This window comes from Manis javanica, chromosome 9 (genome assembly GCF_040802235.1).
Source record: "Manis javanica isolate MJ-LG chromosome 9, MJ_LKY, whole genome shotgun sequence".
NCBI lineage: Eukaryota > Metazoa > Chordata > Mammalia > Pholidota > Manidae > Manis > Manis javanica.
This window is the reverse complement of record NC_133164.1, coordinates 89545504-89567751: the sequence shown is the minus strand read 5'-3', so window position 1 is coordinate 89567751 and position 22248 is coordinate 89545504. Positions and strand designations below refer to the sequence as shown.

Genomic DNA, 22248 nt, shown 5'->3' with positions numbered 1-22248 from the left:
AAGCATGCTGCTGAACCTGGCTTCTCAATCCTTCACTGTATCCTTATATAATGTGGCTGCTAACATTAAAGAAATTCATTATTGGGTAAAGCTAATGTTCTCTTGGTTGAATTAGTAAGTACACAATTGAAATCAATTCTAAACCCTTCTTTATTCTAAACCCCTTTTTACACTAAGAGTTTAAATCTGTATCCCCTCTTAGCTTTTAATCAGAATTCCAGATCTGTACAAGTGACAACTTCTTTCCCTTCTATGTTTCCTCTCCCCTTCCTTCCTGTACTTAATTTCTGAAAGTGTACTGATGAGCAGTGTAGGAGCTAAAATTCTGGCAGTCAAGGAGGAAAGAACAAAGTAGAGCATATGTGGAAGTTTGTACTTGGGATATACCACCCTGCTGATACAGAACAAGATCCCAGTTTTGGTTGGCATTGCTGTTTCTCATTATCACAATCAACAAGCTCACTGGCCTCGCAGAGATCAGAAAAATTAAGGAAGAGGTTAAATAGTTATAACACGATTGGTAAAGTGCTTTATGATTTGTGTAAAGCATTTCCACAGGCATTGTCTCCTTTAAAGGCTAACGGGCTTGCCCCTGTTCAGTCCACAGCATTTGTGATGAGGTGCGTATTGCGCCAGAGGAGGTTTGGAAGTTATCCGGGCAATGGGATGTGTATAGACCCCACAGAGAAAGACGGTCAGGGGACTTCCCATCATAGCAGAAGAGGAGCTTGGAGTGAGGCTAAGAAGGAGGTTGTGGGAGTCGGCGCTGCGTCATCCTCGCTGTGTGTGTACAGGAGAGTCCGCAGGAGGCAGAACAGTGATGGCTGAGAGGCAGCCCCAAACACCGACCTGCCTGGGCTGAAGCCCACCTTGTCATTTTCACTTACCTCATCCAAGTGCAATGGAAATAGTGTTGCTGGGCAGCTGATGCTGATGCTGGGTACGTCTTTCCCTGTGCACTAGGTGAAACCTCAACCTGGATGGGGGACGGTTCTTCATCTGATCAAGTAAGGAAGGAATTCATTAAAGCGAGAGTGGTAGTGAATGGCTGCAGTAATGCAGGCTATAGAAAGCAAGGAAGAACAGAGGGTGGAAAGGGAAGTCCATGGAACTCCTGCTTGGCACAGGGCACATCCCTTGCCAGCTCCTGAAGCCAGGGGGTCCTAGAGTCCAGTGTCTGCTTGAATCTGCACAGTATGGGGACTAAGCCCATCCGACCCCAGGATTTGGGGAAGCCACAGAGCACTGGATGAAGTGGGATTATGTGCTGCGAACTTCCCAAAGCAAAGAAGGGAGATTTTCAGTCTGCCTACTAAACAGCATAATCATACTGTCACGTCTGGGTCACCCAGCCGATGGGAACTGGCAAGCCCAAATCAGATCTCAGTAGCACTTCCCTATTTGTCTGAAGTAGAACACAGAGTGAGAAGACTTGTGCCGAAGTCTAGAAAATTGAATGAAATAGCAAAGTAACAAAGATGCTTGTCACTGGGAAAATAGGTCTCATTAATCTCCCAAGAGGCTTGGAAGAGTGCAGAGACAAGACACAATAAGTTGAGCAGCAAGAAGGCTTTATTTAATGCAAAGTACACACTCAAAGAAAGGGGAGTGTGGGCAACCTCAGTGAGGAGGTGTGCTTAAAGGCTTAGGATTCATGTCTTTTAAGGATTTCAGAAATGGCATAAAAGGCCAGGGAAAGGAGGCTTAACATGGGGTCTCATGATGTCTGTCTCCAGGGACAGACATTATGTTGTCATCCGTAGTCAGTCCTCTAGATACTCTGTAAGATAAACTTAACACAAGGAATTTATTGATCCTATTCTTTTCCAAGAGAATGGTTCTCCTCAAGTAGTGGGGACATATCATTTAGGAATGCTTACCCTGCCTTAAGATAGGGTCAGTTGTTGACTAATTATCATAAAGTGTGTTAGGAATATTCACCTCCTAACTCCTTGGTTTTAAAATAGAATCTTAGCCTTAAGATAGAATCCCTCCTGTTCTTACTATACTATTCATATCTTAGCATTTTTCATCATAGGCAGAAAAACTAATCATGATGCCTGTCCCATGTCCCTACTGTACCTCAACAGCACCCACCTCACGTATCTGTGATGAGGATTAAACAAGCTAGGATAGGCAGAGGATAGACCAAGTGGTACTGAGTAAGCACTGTAAGTATTAGCTCACTATTCTGCCCTCCAATAAATGTGTCAGCCACTGTGTGATAAAGAACTTCCCACTTCCTTGCTAGACATTTCCACCAAGTGCCCAGAGGCACTTCAAACTCAGCATGTTCAAAGAGGAAATCATTATTTTTTCCCAAAACCTGCCCCATACAGTATTTTCGACTTTCAGGCATGGCACCACTTCAACCAGGCACTCAAACCAGAAACCTGGGGTCAGTCCAGACTGCTCGAGCTCCTCTCCGGCACAATCACAGACCAAAATTATTCAGTTTAGTCCCTGAAAACGTGTCCAGTCGTATCCCCCTCCCATCACACTGCTGTTGCCACAGCTCGGCCGCATCTTCTCTTGTCCAGTCAGTGCAGAAGTTTTCCCAGCCCTCTAGACACCGACCTCAGTCTGACTCCAGTCTTCAGTCCAGTCTCCCTGAGGCTGCCACAGGGACCTTTCAGAAATGCAAAACTGACAGTATCTGCACACCTTGAAACCCTCCCATGACTCTCCAGTGCCTGCCAGCATGAAGTCAGACTGCAGCAGGGCACAGCAGCCCTCTGGGATCTGGCCCTGGCCCCCTGCTCCTACACACACACACACACACACACACACACACACACACACACACACACACACACACACACACACAGACACACTGCAGAGACAGCACACACACACACACACACACACACACACACACACACACACACACACACACACACACACACACACACACACACACACACACACACACACACACACACACACACACACACACACACACACAGCTAGTGACAGTTCCCTGGCCCCCTGCTCCTACACACACACACACACACACACAGAGCTAGTGACAGTTCCCAGCCCCCTGCTCCTACACACACACACACACACACACAGAGCTAGTGACAGTTCCCAGAATGCGGCCCCCTGCTCCTACACACACACACACACACACACACAGAGCTAGTGACAGTTCCCAGCCCCCTGCTCCTACACACACACACACAGAGCTAGTGACAGTTCCCAGAATGCTGTGGCGAGCCCGCATGTCTTTGCCTCACTACCCTGTCATCTGGAAGGCTCGTCACCCAGGCCTCTACTCATCTCTCAAAAATCTCCTCAGGAATTCCTTCTCTTTGAAGCCGTTCATGGCCACCCTTCTCAGACTGATGCAACCAATCTCTGCTCTCACTACAAGTACCTGCTCTCACTACAAGTACCTGCATTCCTATTCTAACATCTATAATAACTTCTGATGCCTGTTGACATGACTTATTTTCCTACCAGGTCATAAAGACAATGGAGCAGAGATCAAAATTGACTCATACCTCTTGTCCTAGACCCTGGCAAGTGCCACTGTATCTAGCATGTGCCAGTGACCAAGCAAATGAGGTCACCTGGACAAGGATGTTAAAGAGATGTGAAAACCACTTAACGCTAGCATGTTTGGTGTTTCTACTGTTGAAGTGTGTTTATCTATGTTATCTCAAGCCTCTAGCAAGACATAAGAGGTACTCCAACTATTACTGTTATTCCCAGTCTACTGGGGTAGAGAACAGTTAAGTAACATGCCCAAGGTCACAGAGCTGGGAAGCAGCAGGGCCAGGACTTGAACTCAGCTCTTACCCCAAAACCAACTACTCTAACCTGCATCCACTTGCCAGTAAATTAAGCTCTTATGGTCAAAATAAAATATTTACAGATTTTCACAAAGCTCAGTTTCTAGAAGCTTATGGAAGACCAGGATGTCTAGCCTGAACAGGAGCGGAATCCCCATGGCCATTCTAAAGGCAGGAGAGCTCCCAGTTGGAGAACTTGTTTTAACAATAGATTTTTGCAGTTTCCAGATGGTTTTTAAAAAATGTTTGGGGTTAAAGAGAAACAACAAAATCACCAGAAATGATGTATATTTTATTACTTTCAAGCTTTCATGTTTTAGGAAAAGCCAGTAGAACTGTTACATGGTGCACATTAAATTCTCTCCCTAATTCGTCCTCCATAACATCATTTTGACCTTGTGCAATCTCTTTGTTAAAAGGGCATTGTTTCATGATTTGTTATAAAGTCAAACCTGGCCATTGCTTCACGCAGTTACTAACAACTATAACATTAGGCCCAGCGGGTGCAAAACGCCACAGGTATTGAATTATGAATAGCCATTTGGCTGGAAAACTCCTGGGATAGCAGCAAAATTTGCACCTTCAGAAAAGTAAACTATTCATCTGGAATTTGAGGTGACTTTTTTCCTCCTATCTGAGATATGAAACTATTCAAAGTATGCTTGTAATCTGCTTATCATTGTTTCTCTGCTCTCATATAAGAATGCACAAGAACACTTAAAGTTGTGTGTTTGCTGAAAGGCTTCTGACATGAGTCCTGATGCCAACAAACACTGCCATCAGGCTATCACTGTGCTTTTTTAGATGACCCTGTGGGCCAGCTAAAATTGTTGGTGTTTTCTTTTTACCTTGCCATAGATAAATTTGGTGTTGTATTTAATACCTTATCACTATACTTAAAAGACATACTGCACAAAAGACCTTTTGGGTCAGATAAGTGTTTTAAGCCCACCCAAAAAGGTGTTTTTGTAAAACAATTTCAATACTAGAAAACTCCCCAAGACCAGCAACATTCTTTACTAGTACCAATACTCTGGATTTAATTTTGCCTGTTGATTCTAAGTTTGTAAAGAAATGTGGAGAGAGGGAAGGAAACTAGCATTTGTAAGCAGTTATGGTGGGTTGGGCACCATCTTAGTCAGTGAACTGACATCATTTAATCCTTACCATAAACTTCAAGGCAGGTGATGTGATCCATCTAAGGAAGGAACGGAGACCCACCAGGGCTTGGCACTTGCCCAGGGCTGAAGTTGAAACTGGATATGTCTGTTTTCAGAGCTCCTCCCTCCCCTCCCCTGCTATGGGCTGCTCTTTACAAATCCAAGTCGATTTGTTTTAGAAAAGAAAATTGTACTGCAGTCAACTTTGCTGCTCTGAGTTTTGGAGATGTTCTCCAGCTCTTTGCCTCAACAAAAGTATGGTTCAGGTGTTAACTTTGCCACCGTGGAGAGAAGGATCCTTATGAACAGGATACGTAACAGCGTTTTTTGCCCCGAGTTCCTTGTTCTGAACTGAAATTTCTGGCAAGTTCCAGCTGAAGCTTAAAAAGAAAATTAGGTGGAGGGAGAGAAAGGCATTTGCTCTGTTAGCTGGGATCAGGCAGAAAGTTGAGGGCATAGAAAGGTACAGTAAACTTGGGAAGTCAGAATTGGGAAATCTGCTTAGAGGTGAAGAGAGATTTGGGAATGTTTCAAGGAGGAAATAGCATTTCAGCAGAGACTTGGCCTTGAGGGATGGGGAAAAATTCATTTCAAGGAGAAAGGAAACCGTGAACAAAACACAGGCAGGAAAGTGAGGACATTGGTGGGAAATAGGGTATTAATAGTGCTGTGTTATCAACAACATTGCCCTTCATAACCACATTCAGACTGGGTACCTGGTATAAAACAGGATGCAGTCCGTAACCAAGTATATGACAATCATCTATTTCTGGAGGAGCAACCATCAAGGGATACAGCACATCTTGGAATTCTGCCTTTTTGGCACACAGTTTTTCTATGCAGATTTTGTATTTGCATAGGAGTGATCATGTTAAACTAAAGGCGAGTGTAAGATCCTGTTTCATTTTGCCTCTGCAGAAGGAAACTCCGCTTGCCAACGCTGCATTCTGGGCAGCAAGGAGAGGAAACCTGGCTCTACTCAGGCTGCTGCTGAACAGTGGTCGGGTGGACGTGGACTGCAGGGACAGTGTACGGATTGATTCGTGCGGTATTTGCATGCCAAGAGCATGCCATTTCCCCCGTTGGCACGAGAGCACCTCATCAACACATTTCCCTTTTCAGTGCTTATCTACTTCTTCATGTGTTTGCTTGCTTTATCCTTTTCAAAAATTCCAAGGTATGTACCATGGCGAACTTGAAAACATTGGGGAAACCGTTATATGCATAACACAGAAGGCAGCCGCAATAGGGAAAGAGGCCCTTCGCTGGGAGTCAGAACTGGCACATTCCATGAGGAAAAAGGTGCTAGTTGGAGAATTCACACTGCCATACAAGGCCTAACTGTTGCCTGTCTCTCCTCCACCCAGCATGGCACCACGCTTCTCATGGTGGCCGCCTACACTGGTCACATAGACTGTGTGAGGGAACTAGTCCTGCAAGGAGCAGACATCAATCTCCAGAGAGAGGTAGGTTGGCTTTTACACTTGAGTAAGAATGACCCAGCTGCCAGAAAGTCAAGTGAATTGGTAAGGAAAATGAGTAAAATTACTTTTTTGCTATGACATTAAAGCCCGGATTGCAAATTTATCTAGCCTAAAATATAGCCCAGGAACAGACCATTGGTTATACTTGGGTTGAATGTATCTTCTCCAGCATGCCTTCCAGTCTGAGATAATCTAACCTCTAACCCTGTTGTTTAAACCCTCATGCATTTCATCCCAGTCAGTACTTCCTTCTTCCCTTGGGATCAGGTGCTATAGAATTTATAGGGTTTTGTAGAGATCATTATATTTTTAGAAGGATTGGGTCACCAACCTGTTCTGCATGAGGCTCACTTTCTACACTGTCTCATTCATCCTCACCAAACCATATTTTCAAAGGACTACTTTGACTGGCTGCGTGATAAGTAAGCATTCCTGCAAAAGCCATGTGGTAAACATTGGACTAAGATGTGAGCCTAGTCCTGCATTTCACTTAAGAGTGATCTCTGGACTTGGGTCTGGCCAGAAAATCCATTCTGCTCCAATGCAAAGGAGAGTGGGAGGCTGGCGCACATTTAACATATTTTGGGATTCAGGTCTGAGGAGGTTCCATATACTTCTAAGCAGATCTAAGGTTTGATAAATTAACCTTTATGGAGACACATCCACAGGTCGTTCCTGGAGTGAATCTGACCACTTAGTCCACACTGACTCAGACCCAAGGTGGGCATCCCAGGGTGAACACAAGCCAGGCTGGAGCTCGTGCATACTCTCAGTTCACACTGCCTCAGACCCTCAGTGGGCATCCCAGGGCAGGCACCAGGTTGGGCTGGAGCTCTTGCTTCTCCTTGAGCCACTCTTAGCCAAGGAGCTGCCCTGCAGTTGCTGTTTCCGAAAGAACGATTCATCAACGAAACTTTCAACAGCAGTACACCCCCTGTTCCAGGCTAAACTGCCACCCAGAGTGGAGCAAATTAAGATTCACCAGTACAAGGGTTCAGCTGTTCCATGGGGCATCTAGAAGACCCTCCCATTTCCCCTGTCTCCCCCCAGGAGTCACCTTGGCCTTGGACCATGGAAGAGTGACATCTGATGGAGAGAATCTGGCATCTGGTTCTCCATAGCCCTGGATCAGCAAGCCTAGTCTATTGAGAGAAGCATTACAGTACAGAGAGACTACAGCAAATTCAATCAGCCTTCCCCCAGACAGATTCTTCTGAGCAATTTCTGTAACACTGGGTCATTGTTGTAGGTCATTTTCACTTCGGCAGCTGTTTTCCTTCTGGGAGGAAAATGTTTGGGCCCATGTAGAATTATAGTTTAAAAATTACCCTAATCTTTTAATTTTTCCTCCCTGCTTTGCAGTCTGTTTATTATAACTTTAAAGAAAAGACAGATTTCTCTAATAAAAACAGTATGATCCAGAACTGCCTTCCCAAAAAACTTTATCCTGAAGGATAAGTTGACCATGCACAAAGACCTCTTCAGAACAATTGAGAAAAGAAGAGAAACACTTGTTTGATTTCCAGCCAATGTACAGTTTTTATGGTTTTGTATTTATCTGTTTGGTTCCAGTTGCTCAATTAACATTCTTGGAGTTGAAAGCTATTGTGTACTGAACCCAGTGGCCCTTAAGGACTTACCTAAGTGTGTCCAAACTAGAGGTAATCTTGTGGCCCAAATGATGATGCTACATAAGTTCCCACTGGTCCCCTGCATTTCCTGAGGCCATGCCAGCCTCAAGCGAAACAGGCCCCATCCCACACCTCATGTGATTTGGGAGCTAAAAGTGCCTCGCAGTGCTGTGGAATTACTTGTATAGCAGACTTCTTTCTACCTTGGTTCATTCTTAATCTGTTTTGCAATGTGAGGATATTTGTTTCCTGAAAATGTGCCTGTCATCATGTTCTTAGTTTGGCTAGTTAGACACACAGAGCTTGCTTGAAAGACAACCTGCAAGTTGATGGTCCTGAAAGACCATTGCTCTAGAGAACCAGTAAAACACTCAGGTTTAGGAACTGCTTATGCAGCTATCAGGAAGCCCTGGGTTTCAGTAGTGAAGCATATGTACTGAAGACCTTGATTCATCTTCCAGATTGAAGGCCAGCTCCACTGTCTACACATTGCTGTGTCCATGGGCACAATGGTTAATAATATATGTATGTTCCCAAATTAACTCAAACTGCTGTAAATGTGATTTTTATCATTAATGCATCAACAAAATTTTTTGAAAAACAAATCCTTTCTCTTCATGAAAAACAATTCCTAGAAATGACCCTTGGTAGTAGTCTCTAAAAGTTAATGTCTATTAAGATGAGATTTTTTTTTTTATTCCAGTCAAGTTTTTTCCTCCAGACCTAGTTGCATTTTAAGGTTTCTGGAACCCAGCACCCTCCAGCATAAGAAAGCAATGAGAAGACGCTCCCACTCATTTATGTGGGAACCAAGGAGAAAATCACTCCTTCATTGCTGGCAGGAAGGCTCTGGGCATAGTCACATCACCTTTGCCTTCCTGGGATGAAGTCTGGCTGGGGTCACAGCCTGAGATGCTGGTCATGTGTGGGAAGGCATTAGTATGTGGAAGGCCACAGTGGTGGGCCTCATTGTTCCCTGTCATACACACACATGCATACACATACGCACCCACGTACACATGCACACACAAGTTTCAGAGTGATCAGTAATCCTTAAGGCATTCTCTTCCTGGCTTCTCACACCTGGGTAAGAACCGACCACTTTAACACTTCCAGGTAAGCCATGGAAAGTAGATTTTCTCTTCACTGTGCCTGGAAAAGTGTAGTGTTAGCTTCATCTTTGTTCAAAGCACTACAGAGAAGAGCATCTTTATATGAAAGTATATATGCCCACAAGAGTGGAATGGTGATTTTGCTTACATTATACCATGGTTGGGGTACCAGTCTTTGAGTAGGCTTGTAAAAATGGCTAGGAAGAGAGGATGCTAAAAATTGTGTCTCAGAATATCACTAATCAGCTTGAAATTTGAGATCAAGCTTTTCTTATTAATATGACCTATTTTGAGAAGTATTTGGGCTCATTTGAGTGAACAACTTCAGTTGTTTCTTGCATGGGTAGCTTTCTACTCCAGGCCACTTAAGTTTGTAATCAGAGCTCTACCAGAATTTTTCCCTGTGTAAATGAATACCAGTGTTTCCCAAACACTACACCAAGCATATTCACATTCTCGGTGCCTGCTGTAACAAATTACTACAAACTAGGTGGCTTAAAACAACAGAAATTTATACTTTTATGATTCTGGACGCTAGACCATTCAAGTGTGTCCACAGCCCATATTCCCTCTGGAGGTTGCAGGGGAAATCTGATCTTTACCTCTTCCAGCCTCTGGAAGCTGTTGGCATTCCTTGACTCGTGACCCTACCACTCTAACCTATGCTTCTGTGGTCACATTGCCTCTTCCTCTTCTCTGTATCAGATGTCTCTCTGCCCTTGTAAAGACCCTTGGCCTTGGATTTAGGGCCAGCCAGGATAAGCGCCTCCTCTGTAAATCCTTAATATATTTCACCACATAAGGTAATAGTCACAAGTTCTGGGAATTAGGACAGGGACATATCTTTTAGGGATCTACCATTCATCTCTTTACACCAAGAATAAAGTTTTCCTTTCATCTTGTTGCTTCTCTGAACAAGGAACAAAATCAGCTTAATGTAGCCCCTTCCTAGGTTAGGAGGCTTATGTATAAAGGTACTGTTCTGTTTCATTTTGTTTATAAATGGATAAATCAGCTGAAATGTAACCAAATGTCTCTTAAAACCAGCCTTTCTCTTTCCCAGTCAGGTACAACTGCCCTGTTCTTTGCTGCCCAACAAGGACATAATGACATCGTGAGATTTCTCTTTGAATTTGGAGCATCCACTGAGTGTAGGACCAAAGTAAGAGAACTTTCTCACTTCCTACCTTGTTGAAGAATTTCACAGTCAGGAGTTTTTTCTGTTCATTTATGGGATGGATTTTATAAGATCTTAAAACCTGGAAGGTGGGGTTCACAGGTCACTTGTCCTGGTTAAGGAGTGGTCCCAGGGATGCAGTGTAAAACATGATATCTACTCTGGACCCCCAGCTGGAGAATTTTCTAGGGATTACTTGTATTTCTGGTACTGGAAACTTTCTATTCCAGGACACTACATTTTGCTATCACGATGGATACAGTAGCAGGTGCTTAATAGCTTTCCCTGTTTTCATGTGCTTTTTTTGCTTCACAGTTAATCCCAGAGCTATGATAGGAATCCCTGGAAGTATTACACCAGGCCTAGTGAATCTGAGAGACTTCCAAGAGGGGTGCGTTGACAGGCAGTTTACTTTCTGTGGTGTCCTCACTGAAACATGTAATATATGAATACAGACTAGGTAGTTGGGAAGGAATCGTGGTTCTTCCTTTAAAGAAGTCATGGAGTCTTCGTATTTGACATATGGATTAAAAACAGACTGCGGAAAGGTGAGTTTTGCATTTGCAGTATGGTTCTACATGATGTTTTATAGTAGCAGAATTAGAACTGCCATGATATTTTTGTAATGGGCAACTTATTTCTGGCTTAATCATAAAAAATTCCTGACAGTCTGCCTCATTTGGAATCTTTTAGGTTTTCTTAATCCATTATCTGTGACATTTCGATATCAAGGGAGTTTCCAGTGTTTTTTTCTTTTTCTTTTAAAATGCTAACTAGTAAGTAGATCTGAGTCTCAGACAGGGTCTCTGTATTTTCTGAAACCTACTGTTGGACTGTGTGCACACCTCCAAACATGCTGAATAACATATACAATAACCCAAAGTAGATGTGTGTATATATTTTGTATTATTTCTCTTTTTAAAAGTGATACAACTAAAAAATAGGAAGTAAAGTTCTACAAACTTACATCTCAACTCTGAACTAAGTCAAAATAAGCATGCACAACCGTATGGCTGCTTCAGTCTCCTGGTTAACAAGTTCATACTGGCTCGGAGCATTTGTGCATGAGCCAGTTCGTGCTGTCCCAGAAATCCAGGGAACATGGGGCCCAGGGTAAGCAGTTCCTCATGTTCCGTCTGGCTGGCTGCACGTGTCCAAGAGCAGAGTGTCAGGAGGCTCTGAGTTTTCACAAAACTGACTTTCTTTCAACAATTGTTCTCATTGTTATTAAATCTATACTCCACCTCCAAATGTGTTTTTAAAAATAAAAGGTTATCAACTTGTCTATGACAATCATCATATTTTATCTATTCTTTTACGTCATCAGGTAAAAGCTGGAAACTCTGACAGAACAAAATTTGAAATGTCGTTGTTCACTGCTGCTATTAAGCAAATTCTTGATGCCCACCCACACCACCAGCCCCAGCCCCCAGTCCCTCTCCTCCATTCTTCAGCCCTCAAAACACAACTCAGAACTCAACTGCCCTTCCCACCCTCACTGAAGCCTTACTCAGCCATGTGCATCCCCCAGGATCTTGCCTGCCTGTGGAAAAAAGTTCTGCTAGCAGGTTGTCCAAGTGAAGCCCACCTGCTACCTGCACCACATCACCTCACAGGACTGGTCAAAAGGCCTATTTCTGGGCCTCACCCCAGACCTACTGAATCAGACTGCTGAGGGTAGGGCTCAGAGGCCAGGCATTTTGAATAAACATTCTGTGTCCGAATTTAGAAACCACAGTATCTTATGTATTTATGGTTTGTATTGTAAAACCAGATTACATGTTCTTGCATTATTTATAATTAGTTCAAATGTCCACACACCAATTCACAGAGCCAAACAAACAACTCAACAGTCCTCAATGGGAAAAGTAATGCCTTAGCTGCTGCAACCTGAAACCATTGAGGGCTTTGGTTGGCCACAGACTCAGTGAGTCAGTAGTGTGATGCAGTTGGCATAAAAGGAGATTCTGATTTTGGCTGCAGAGATAAAAGAGCAGACAAAGCAAAGGATTGTCCCATTCTACATCAGGCCCCATTTACTTTACTAAACTCTGTTTAGTTCTAGGGTCCACATTTTGAGAGATCTGGACAAATTGGCACATGGTCAAAGGAAATACTGAGTAGAATGGTGAGAGGCACATGGATAGGCTGTAGTTGTCCCCTTTTTTAATGGATGTAGGTCTTGTATCATGAAGGCAGGGGCCCCACAGGGTTACTCCGTAGAAGCGCCTCAGTCTCAGAGGCCTACAGTGAGGTAGAGCCACAGGGAGTAGCCACCATTTGCCAACAGGGTCTCTGGCCAGAAGACACAGAAGACTATTCTGATAATTCCAAGACAGGACTGGTTGGTACAGACTTCCTGTTCTTTGTCTCCTTTATTGAGAGCCAAATAGATGATTCTACATTTGACATGGAAAATTTCTAAACTATCCATAATAACATAGCCAAGTAACTGTACTCTATCTGAAGTAAGTCATCCAAGTATACAAAAATAATGTCCTTAAGATGAACTCTCATGATTATAGAGAAAGGTAAAAGGGATGAAAGAAGAAAAGTAACTTTGTTACCATCTGTGGGACAATTATTTCCAAACCTCTCTCTATAGGAGGAGCATCTGCTTTGTAAAGTATGTACCTACCCTGTGTCTAATGTGTTTATACTCTGCTTGCCCATAGGATGGGGGCACTGCCCTGTTGGCCGCCAGTCAGTATGGGCACATGCGGGTGGTGGAGACCTTGCTGAAGCATGGAGCGAATATCCACGACCAACTTTATGTGAGTGTGTTTCTGGGGGACATTGGGTGGCACTTGCTCATCCCCTCATCACACATACCATTTGTGGACTAAATTCAGATGCCAGAAGTGCCAACCTCAAAAATATTCTAATAAACAGTAGGACTTTAATCTGGGACATTAAGGGAAAAAGATATACAGCTGACTCGTGAACAATATGGGGATTAGGTCCTCTGAGCCCCCATGCAGTCAAAAATCCTTGTGTAACGTTTGATTCTCCAAAAACTTAACAGCCTACTGTTGACTGGAAGCCTTACCAATAACTTTGTCAATCAACCTGTATTTTGTATGTTACATATACTATATGTTGTATTCTTACAATAAAGCTAAAGAAAATGTTTTTTCAAATGGTGGCAAATCTCAAAAAAATTTTCCTATATATTTATTGAAAAAGATTCACTTATAAGTGAACCCACTCAGTTCAAACCCATGTTCAAGGGTCAACTATAGTTACACAGATGAACTTTTCTATGTAGAAACCACATAACTTGTTCTGCCCTTTGAATCTCTTTTACATGAGATGGTTCCTGTACCTATGCAATTAGGATCTTCAAAAAACCATGTGATACATGCTTACTCCTACCATAACAAGCCCCACATAGGGACTTGCTGAAAACCAAAATAAATTCTCCTGCTATGGAGTTGCTCAGGAAGAAGGGCACAAAAAAGGGTGCAATCAAGTTATTTGGAAAAGAAGTGAGGTTGGGTGACTCATGAAGACCCATGCAGTACATGCACACCACTGACCTTTGAAAGGCATCCACTGTGGGTCTGTTCACAACTAACTGACAGCACATCCCAAGTGCTTTTTTGATTGGCTTTCATTGTAATTCCGTAGGATTTATGGGAAATGTTATTCTGGTTTTGTAGGAAAAAAATAAAATAGGAGGAGGGAAAGTGACTCAATAGAGTCTCATGGTGAAGACTGGAAGATTCCTACTTCTAGTTGTCTAGGGACCACATATTTGGCTGTCCTACCACTGGATGTTTAGCCCTGTGCCTAGAGTATTGTACTTTCATAGACATGTAATGAGAGGTGCAGGTGTGAGCTTTTCCTTTTGAATACCCTTTCCAGTTTACACAGTTATTCTGACAAAACACAGGCCTCTTGGAAGTATCTAGCAACTAGCCTTACACTTTGCACTTTAAAATCTGTAATACCCTTTGAGTCTACAGCATTCCCAGTTAAATGACTGAATTACTTGATAATGGTGTAAAGGAGTAATTCTCAACTCTGGCTGCCCATCAGAATCATGTAGGGAGTTTTAAAGCAATAACTTCTGGGCCTACCCCAGACCCATGAAGCCAGAGTCTCTGAGGGCACAGCTGGGCAACAGGTGGTTCTGAAGTATGGCCTCATCTAAGAAACACAGGTCTACAGCTTTGGCTATATGTAGGTGAGGTCATCTGAGAGTATGTTTGAGTATACGTATGTATAGGTTGAACAGGAAGAGCCCAAGTCTTTGGAAAAAGAAAATGAGTTTGATTTTGATAGCATTACAATTAATAGTCAGTGACCCAAAGGGACTGTGGCAGATTCATACTGTCAGATAAACATTCTTCCAAATGGTTCATCTGGATAACACATAGTCTTAGAACTATAGAGTTTGGACAGAGTATATTCCCATGTAAATTCTTCTCTGTGATTAGGTGACTCAAGAAATTTTATGCACTATAACTTCCATCTATGTTAAAACTTTTTACCTTTATCAAAATGGTCCAAATATAAGTATTTCCATTAAAAACAATTGAAATATGGGGGGATCCCAGCGAAGTTTCTAGGAATGGAAATTTGTAATGCACAGCAAAATATCCAATGTATGGAAATCCATTTTAGAAAATTCCTAAGATTTCTCAGCTACTAAGGACATGGTACTCTTTCTACAGCAATACAGTAAGGAGCTGCTGAAAATTTTATCCTCATTTCAAACATCTGCTTAGAAATCTGTACAGGCTGATTCCCTTTTTAATAATTGTCCGGAGTGGAGTCTGGCAGCTCAGATGACATGCCCTGGAAATCCAGCACCCTCTGCTGGCTGGACTTGCAGGGAAACGTACTTTGTATTTCAAGTTGCGGTTAATGTCCCTGCTGGGAGGACTGGTAATAGCTGGGTTAGTGGGGTGTTCTATGCTAGCATGTGCTCAGGTTTTCCGTGGCGTTGTAAAGGTAACAAAGCTGAATGCTGTCTGTGTGAAGTAAACATCTGGGGAGGATGCGTGCTCTCAGCTGACTGATAGATTTGCTGAAATTACCCATTGACACATCTTCAAGAGAAAAAGAAGTGTCCAAGACATAAACACCCAGTTAAAAAGAAAACTAATGAAAACTGGAAACCAGCACATGCTCTGGGCGCTTATGTAGGACGACTTAGTTGTGTTTATAGGTGTTAGTGTCTGCGGGGCTGGCAGGGAGCCGATCACGGGTATCCTTGGGCAGTTTTTCTTAAAGCTTCTTGTGTTTTTAAGCTTAGAGAAACTGCATGTTGGGGGAACATGGGTTTGAGGGCAAGAAAGAGAAAGGGCAGACAAGATTTCATTAAAAGACACTTCTTGCTCCCAATTTATAAAAGCACACAAATAAGTTTGGGGATTTGTTTGTTTGTTGTTTTTTGTTAATAGACTTTTTTTTTTTTTTTTTTTAACTAACGCTTAGCTCTTAACTGACAGAATAATTGAAATGGAAAGATGTGTTAAGTGGATGTACTTTTAAATCTAATTAAAGAGCAAATGGACTATGAGATCACGCAAAAGAAGCAGAAGGCAGCTAATGAGAAGTCAATGCAGACAAGAGAAAACTGATGACTGACTGCTTGGAAAACTGGGTGTATTAAGCCCTGTGATCAAGATTCTGTAAAGTTAACAGTCATCACCTATATTACACCTTATCCTTATGAGACTATTTTAAACTTTACCTTTCAGCCTGACTTAGTGTGATGTTTTAGAACCATTCTTCAAAAAATAAAACACTAACCATGAATCTGGAAAAAAAAAAGTGGGGGGATGGAAATGAAAAGTTATAATTAAATATATGCATTTTTTAATTAATTTGTTTAAAAATAAATGTGAAAGATGATTTTTTTTTTAACACTTTCAATTTGACATCTCTCAGGATGGAGCCACTGCACTCTTCCTAGCTGCCCAAGGTGGTTACTTGGACGTTATCCGATTACTGTTGTCTTCAGGAGCAAAAGTCAACCAGCCAAGGCAGGTCAGTGTGCGTGCATGCAGCAGTGGGGCCTGGAGGGACAGCCGTCCTCAGCCGCAACTATCTAACATGACCAGGCAGCTCTGGGCATCTTTAAACTGTTTGCCTCTGTGGCAAAAGTTAATCTTTGATTAGGGTTTCTCCTATTCTTTGTTTTGAGTTCACCTGCAAGCCTGTGAAATCAGGCTGACATCACCATTTACTGTTTTTAAAACTGGGGTGCTCAGTGTGTGACGTCAAGAACACACTCTGCCACCTCCTATTCAAATAAATTATGGCTGCACTGAGGTAGCAAGAGTAGGCTTGTCTAGGTCACAGATAAACAGAGGTGAGTCAGGGAACCTTGCCCCTGCCCCGTCCCTCCACTGATACGCTGCCTTATCTCACACCCCCACTTCTACCAAGCCAAAGAGGAGCCTGCTGGGATCATTAGTAGGCTTGTACCTTCATCTCCCACAATTATAATGCAATTGAGACTTTGTTTACCAACAGTGAGGTGACATCTAGCAAATCAATTCATTCAACAGAACTTTAAGGTAATATAAGCCATACTTTATAAATAGTAAAGAACCATCCAAATGTAAAGTGTTATAATTAACTTCTCTTTTGTAGGAATTATTTCTGCACTTATTTTTTACAAAACATTTCAGATCAAGGTAACATTACTTTAAAGATAGTTTTCCAAGGAAAAGTCAAGCGGATATCTTACCAGTCAGTGACACCCAGAAAGATTCCCTCTGTAATGTGACCTGATACAGGAATGCCTGCATGTTCCCATAGTCATGTCATTGTTGCAGCTCATCTTTGCACACCAGGCCTCAGTGGACTGGCTGGCCTGCCCATCTGTGGTCTGATCACTTGCGGCTGGGGAGAATGGAGTCAGGCTGTGGGCAACACAGGCATGTGCTAATATTTTGTACAGGTACCCGTTTGCTGGAACAGGGACATCAAGCAGAGACAGTAATGAAACCTGAGCGTCAGGTCCAGGCAGGGCTGGTAGCAAAGCTGTCTCAGTATTGAACCCTCTCAGCTACTGATGAGGTTCCTTATATCTCTTGGACCCCCAGCTTAGAATAGAACTGGTCCCCAAGACTTTCTGTCTGGCTTGAGCCTGTACGTGGAAGTAGCCTACGTGTGAGGACTAGAAGGCAGGAGAAGCAAAGAGCTAGTGCCACTTACTATACTCATTCCCATGGAAGAGAATCGTTTTGATACTCTTCTCTAAATACTCTTTAGGAACCTAAATAAGACCATATAACATTTAGTCTCTAATACAAGTCATGTCATAGGGTCCATGTCATGCTATGATCTATCTACAAAAATGCATTAGAGGATAGAAGAAAATATTACCTCAAATGGAAAGAGGGAATAACACAGTTTGAAGGAATTGCCAAAGTCACCGATTTAACCACCCCTCAGGTGAACAATCTTTTCTTTAACAATCCTGCCCAGTGGTGATCAGCCACTATTGAACCCCTCCAGGAGTGGGGAGTTCATACCACCTTGTCAGCTTGTTTAGTCTTTAACAGGCCGTCATTATTTCTTTCTTACTTTGAGCTAAGTGTCCACAGCCTTCACCCATCAGTCCTCTTTTTATCAATTGGTACTGAAAAATAGGTCTGAGTCCCTTCCTGCTGGTGTGCACGCAAATAGTAAATGACAGATGTAATCCCATGAGTCTCATCTTCAAGCTAAATGTCCAGTTTTCTTTTTTCAAAAGACATGCTATAGAGATTGTAACTTCCACTTCATGGTGATTTATTTGATTTAATATACTTGAAAACTGTACTTGTGTCAAGTATTAAAAAATGTATATAAACTTTCTAAATGTTTTTCCTACTCCAAACCTCTCAAAACTCTATAAAAAGGACCTACCCTGACTTAGTTTCCATTATTTTCATGATGAAATCATCTTCATTATGAAGATTCTGACCATTATAATAGGAGGAAAAACTGTGAGGCAACAGAAATTGAGGTGCACAAAGGAGGGAAACCTTTCCTATTCACAAACTAGATAATAACTGATAAGTCATTTGATTTGACAATAATGCTCTAATGGTAATGCTCAGCCTAGGGAGATGATTCAAAAATCCAATTTGGAGAACTAATCACCAGCAATGAGACATACAGGTGTCCCCCAGATCTCATTTTACCAGTCATTCCTACCTGCCCAGTTAGGCATCTCCCAGGGTAACTGGGAGAATCAAATTAAATAAAGATATGGCAGTGCTTTGTTAACAAAAGTACAGGTTAAGGTACTTACCATTTTTCATGATAAATAATATTCAGATCCAGTGACCATTTTCTAAGCATCTGTTAGCCAGTCCATGTGCTCAGCACCTTTCTACATGTTTTCTTATTCATGAATATCCCTGTGAGGCTGTTTTTGCGAAGAGGACACTGAGGCTCAGATTTTCATAAGGTCTCATCACAAGGAATTGGTGACTTCTTTTTCCACCTACCATGACTATTGCAATTAAGGTGATAAAATATAAGCATTAGCATTACTGTTAGGGATGGATATTAACACCTGTTCCCAATATACCACCTCTTAGCATTTTCCACATATTAGTGTCAAAAAAATAATTTTACTAACACCAACCATGCCCATGGAAAGCACAAGGAGCAGGCGGCCTCTGTTGCCTTTCCTTGCCTGCCCTCTCGTGGAGATACCGACACAGAACAAATGAACACAGAAACTGCCAGAAGGAAGAGCTTCCTGCCCCCAGACTGCCTCTCTGCATCCCCCTCAGGGTTCCCACCCACACCCCTTGGGCTGCCTTGATGTCCCCCCTCCACCCCAAACCAGCCGTGCCTGTCCAAGCCACCATGACTGTACATGCTCTTCCTTCTATGGGGAAGCCCTTTCCCCCCTCCCTCCTGGCAAAATCCTAGTTCTCCTTCAAGACCCAGCTCAGATACCACCCCATCTGTGAGGCTGACTGAAATCCTCCACACAGTAGGAGGGCCCCCTGCTAGCTCATCTGGGGCTTTTTTGTCCATCCTTTCTTGTGGCACTGGAGTCACACTGAAATTCCCAGGTCTCTTCTCCACTAGACTGAATTCCTTTGAGAACAGAGGCCATGTCGCATTCTGCCTGAAACTTAGAAGACGCTTAGTAATTGTTGGTTGGTTGATTGCATGCATGAATGGTTAAATCGTGAATTGGGAGAATCAAATCAAATAATGAATGCAGACTTGCTTTGTAAACTGAGAGTACAAATTAATATATTATTTACATTGCTAATGATAAATAATAATCAGATTCAGGACTATTTCAAAGAGGCCCTTGTGAGAGCACAAAGTCAGTCCAGGCCTTTTCAGCCATCTTCCATCCTTCCTTTTAGCACCTCTTCCCCAGTCTCTCCCAAGACACAGAGGGGCCAGTGTCCTTCCGCCCCTCAGTGCCCCAGATCCTCCCAGGTTCCTGATTCGCCCTCATCTGCCACCCCACTTAGACACCTTTGTCCTCTGTCCCTTTGCCAGTACGGCCATGGCAGTAAGCCTTGCCTGCTGTGCCTAGTAAGTAGACAGGAGTTGAAATTCCATATTACAGCAGAAAATGAAACTTGATACCCTACAACTGAGTCACCCTGCTCTTCAGCCCCCGTTGCGTCTCCCCGCCCATGAGTAATTTGTCTTACTGACAAACAGTCCCTTGGAGCTGTATTCCCTTAATTACCTCAGAGGTTATCTTTAGTCAATTCTGGATCCTCCTTCCTCCTCCTGCCCTTCTCTCCAAAGTGACCTAAGTTCCCAAAAATCAGAATATCACTGGCATTGGGGTGGGGGCAGAGACACTCATGTCTGCTCCTCGTGCTGGCTTGTCCAGCCTGTCTGGTCCCCAAGCATCATGCACAGCTACCCTGGAGGTGCAGCTGGCCCCACCATCATCTCTTCTTGTGAAATCACGACATTCTGTGGCTTTATTATCCCAACACCAGGCTTACTCCAGGTCACTGTTTCCCCAGCACCTCTGATTTCCCCCAGGGGTACCAGGGCATGTCCCACGTCTGTCAGCCCAGACATCTCCCAAACCCATTTCTCTTCTCTCAGGCCCTAGGCATGAGCAGAGCTGTCTGAGAGCCTGCAGTGCTCCTGGGTTTCATCCCAAGAACAGGAGAAAATCCTTCATCATCTGGAATTCACCATAATTTATCTGGGTATTTCTATCACCGTAACTTACCAGACCCAGATTCAGCCCAGCAGCGCAGGAAAACATGGACAATAAGCCTGAGCTGTGCTTCTTCCTTCTCCCTCTCTAGTGCATCCTTCCAGCTCTAGAAGGGTTTTCAGTTTTCCTTTCTGTCTGCCAGGAAGGACCCTCCACTCAAATCCTTCAAGGGATATTTCACGTTTTCTTCTCTGGAGCAACACATCTCAGCTTTATGGTCTAGTGTTGGCAGAATGAGGGTCTTTGGGGGAATAACACACTGGAAATACTACCCAGAATGCCATCCTGCTGTATCGCTAGTGTGCATCCCCTCCCAGAAGACACAATATACATTCTGCATAAAATTAAAGTCCCCAAAGATGATGTGGCGGTGGCAAATTCTGGACACCAGAACAGAAGAGTGAGAGAAGTGTCTTCAGTTCTCTGACTCTCACGCGCCCCTCAGAGTAAACTTCCCACTCTTGTGGGGAATGAAGGGCCCTGGCCAAACAATAAGGTGGTGTGTGAACTCCCCAGTAAGGCAGATGAACCGAGAGCCTAGGGACAGTAAAGACAGGCTGGCTTCTCCCTGGGCTTGTCAGCTGTGGGGTGCAACTCAACTGCTTCCCATGCAGTGTTCCACGAAGTCCGGCACCACACCCTGTGGTCAAAGCTGCTGCCATACCGTGTCCGGTAGTTACAAGCCAAACATTGAATACTGGCAATTACCCAGGGAGTCCGGGCACTGCCAAATGCCAGTCCGGGTAGTACGCGGGCAAAAGTCACCATCCTCGGGCACCTCGGGGTCCTCGGGCCTGCGTGGCCGCTGGGTCCAACGCGCTCTCCCGGCAGGACGGCACGGCGCCGCTGTGGATCGCAGCGCAGATGGGCCACAGCGAGGTGGTGAGGGTGATGCTCTTGCGCGGAGCTGAGCGCGACGCCGCGCGCAACGTGAGTCCGGGGGCTCTGGGGACACCAGGGGTGGGGGGACCCAAGCACGCAGGCTCCCGAATTCATCTCCTCTTTCACGTGCGGAGAAAACCTGCTTCTACTTGGTGTGTATCAGCTGGGTTCCCTGCCAGCCTCCACCTGCTCTTTAATCCGAACCAGTTGACATTTAGCAGGTGCTGCCCAGTCCAAGCGCAGAGTGCTCAATTCCTCGGCGGTCCTCCTCCACCTGAGCTGACCGCTCGTGTGCCCTGAGCGGCCGCTGGTCCCGGGCTGGCTCTGCTTCACCAGCTCCCGCATCGGTCCCCGCCTTACCCCAGCTGGTACCGCCTAATTCTGCCTCGGTGGGCCCCCCAGCAGGCCCCACAGACCCTGTTGCCTGACCACTCTGTACTGTTGGACTCTTTCGTTGTTGCTAAGTGTCTGGCCTCAGCCCCAGCATTACCCTTGGTTATGTGACACACCTCCCTTCTCCAAGTCTGAGCCCAGAAGGGGGACATCAGGAGACAAATTGCTGGCCACTTCACTGCCCTAGCTCCCACACACTTTTTTCTTCTCCCCACAATCTCGGAAGCCAAAAAAGAAAAATCTTCTAATCTTACTTTCTTCCTGATTCCAGCTAACCCTTTAGAGGAGGCCTGGGGTATTTCATTTCCTACAAGAGAACTCTCTGAGCCAAATCCTCCCAATACAGCAATTCAGGTGTTAATGCAGGAGAAAAAGAAATTTGAAAAATCTCTTCTCAGTCCAAAAAATGAAGACAGAAGTGAACTTCTTTATTCCTTCTAA

General features: G+C 43.9%; 1 protein-coding gene across 4 annotated transcripts in view; it reads left to right on the top strand.

Annotated features, from left to right (window-relative positions):
- The window catches only part of ANKRD29 (ankyrin repeat domain 29), a 36307-nt gene that overhangs the window by 5586 nt on the left and 8473 nt on the right, over positions 1 to 22248 (top strand). For 2 of the 4 annotated variants that reach the window (XM_017644775.3, XM_073212897.1), the window contains exons 2-7: positions 5876 to 6134; positions 6325 to 6423; positions 10248 to 10346; positions 13037 to 13135; positions 16263 to 16361; positions 21364 to 21462. In XM_017644775.3, coding sequence (XP_017500264.2) covers positions 6343 to 6423; positions 10248 to 10346; positions 13037 to 13135; positions 16263 to 16361; positions 21364 to 21462 — 477 coding nt within the window. In that variant the 5' untranslated portion in view covers positions 5876 to 6134; positions 6325 to 6342. The remainder of the gene's footprint in view (positions 1 to 5875; positions 6135 to 6324; positions 6424 to 10247; positions 10347 to 13036; positions 13136 to 16262; positions 16362 to 21363; positions 21463 to 22248) is intronic. The other 2 variants (XM_017644773.3, XM_037017663.2) reach the window with 1 other exon arrangement.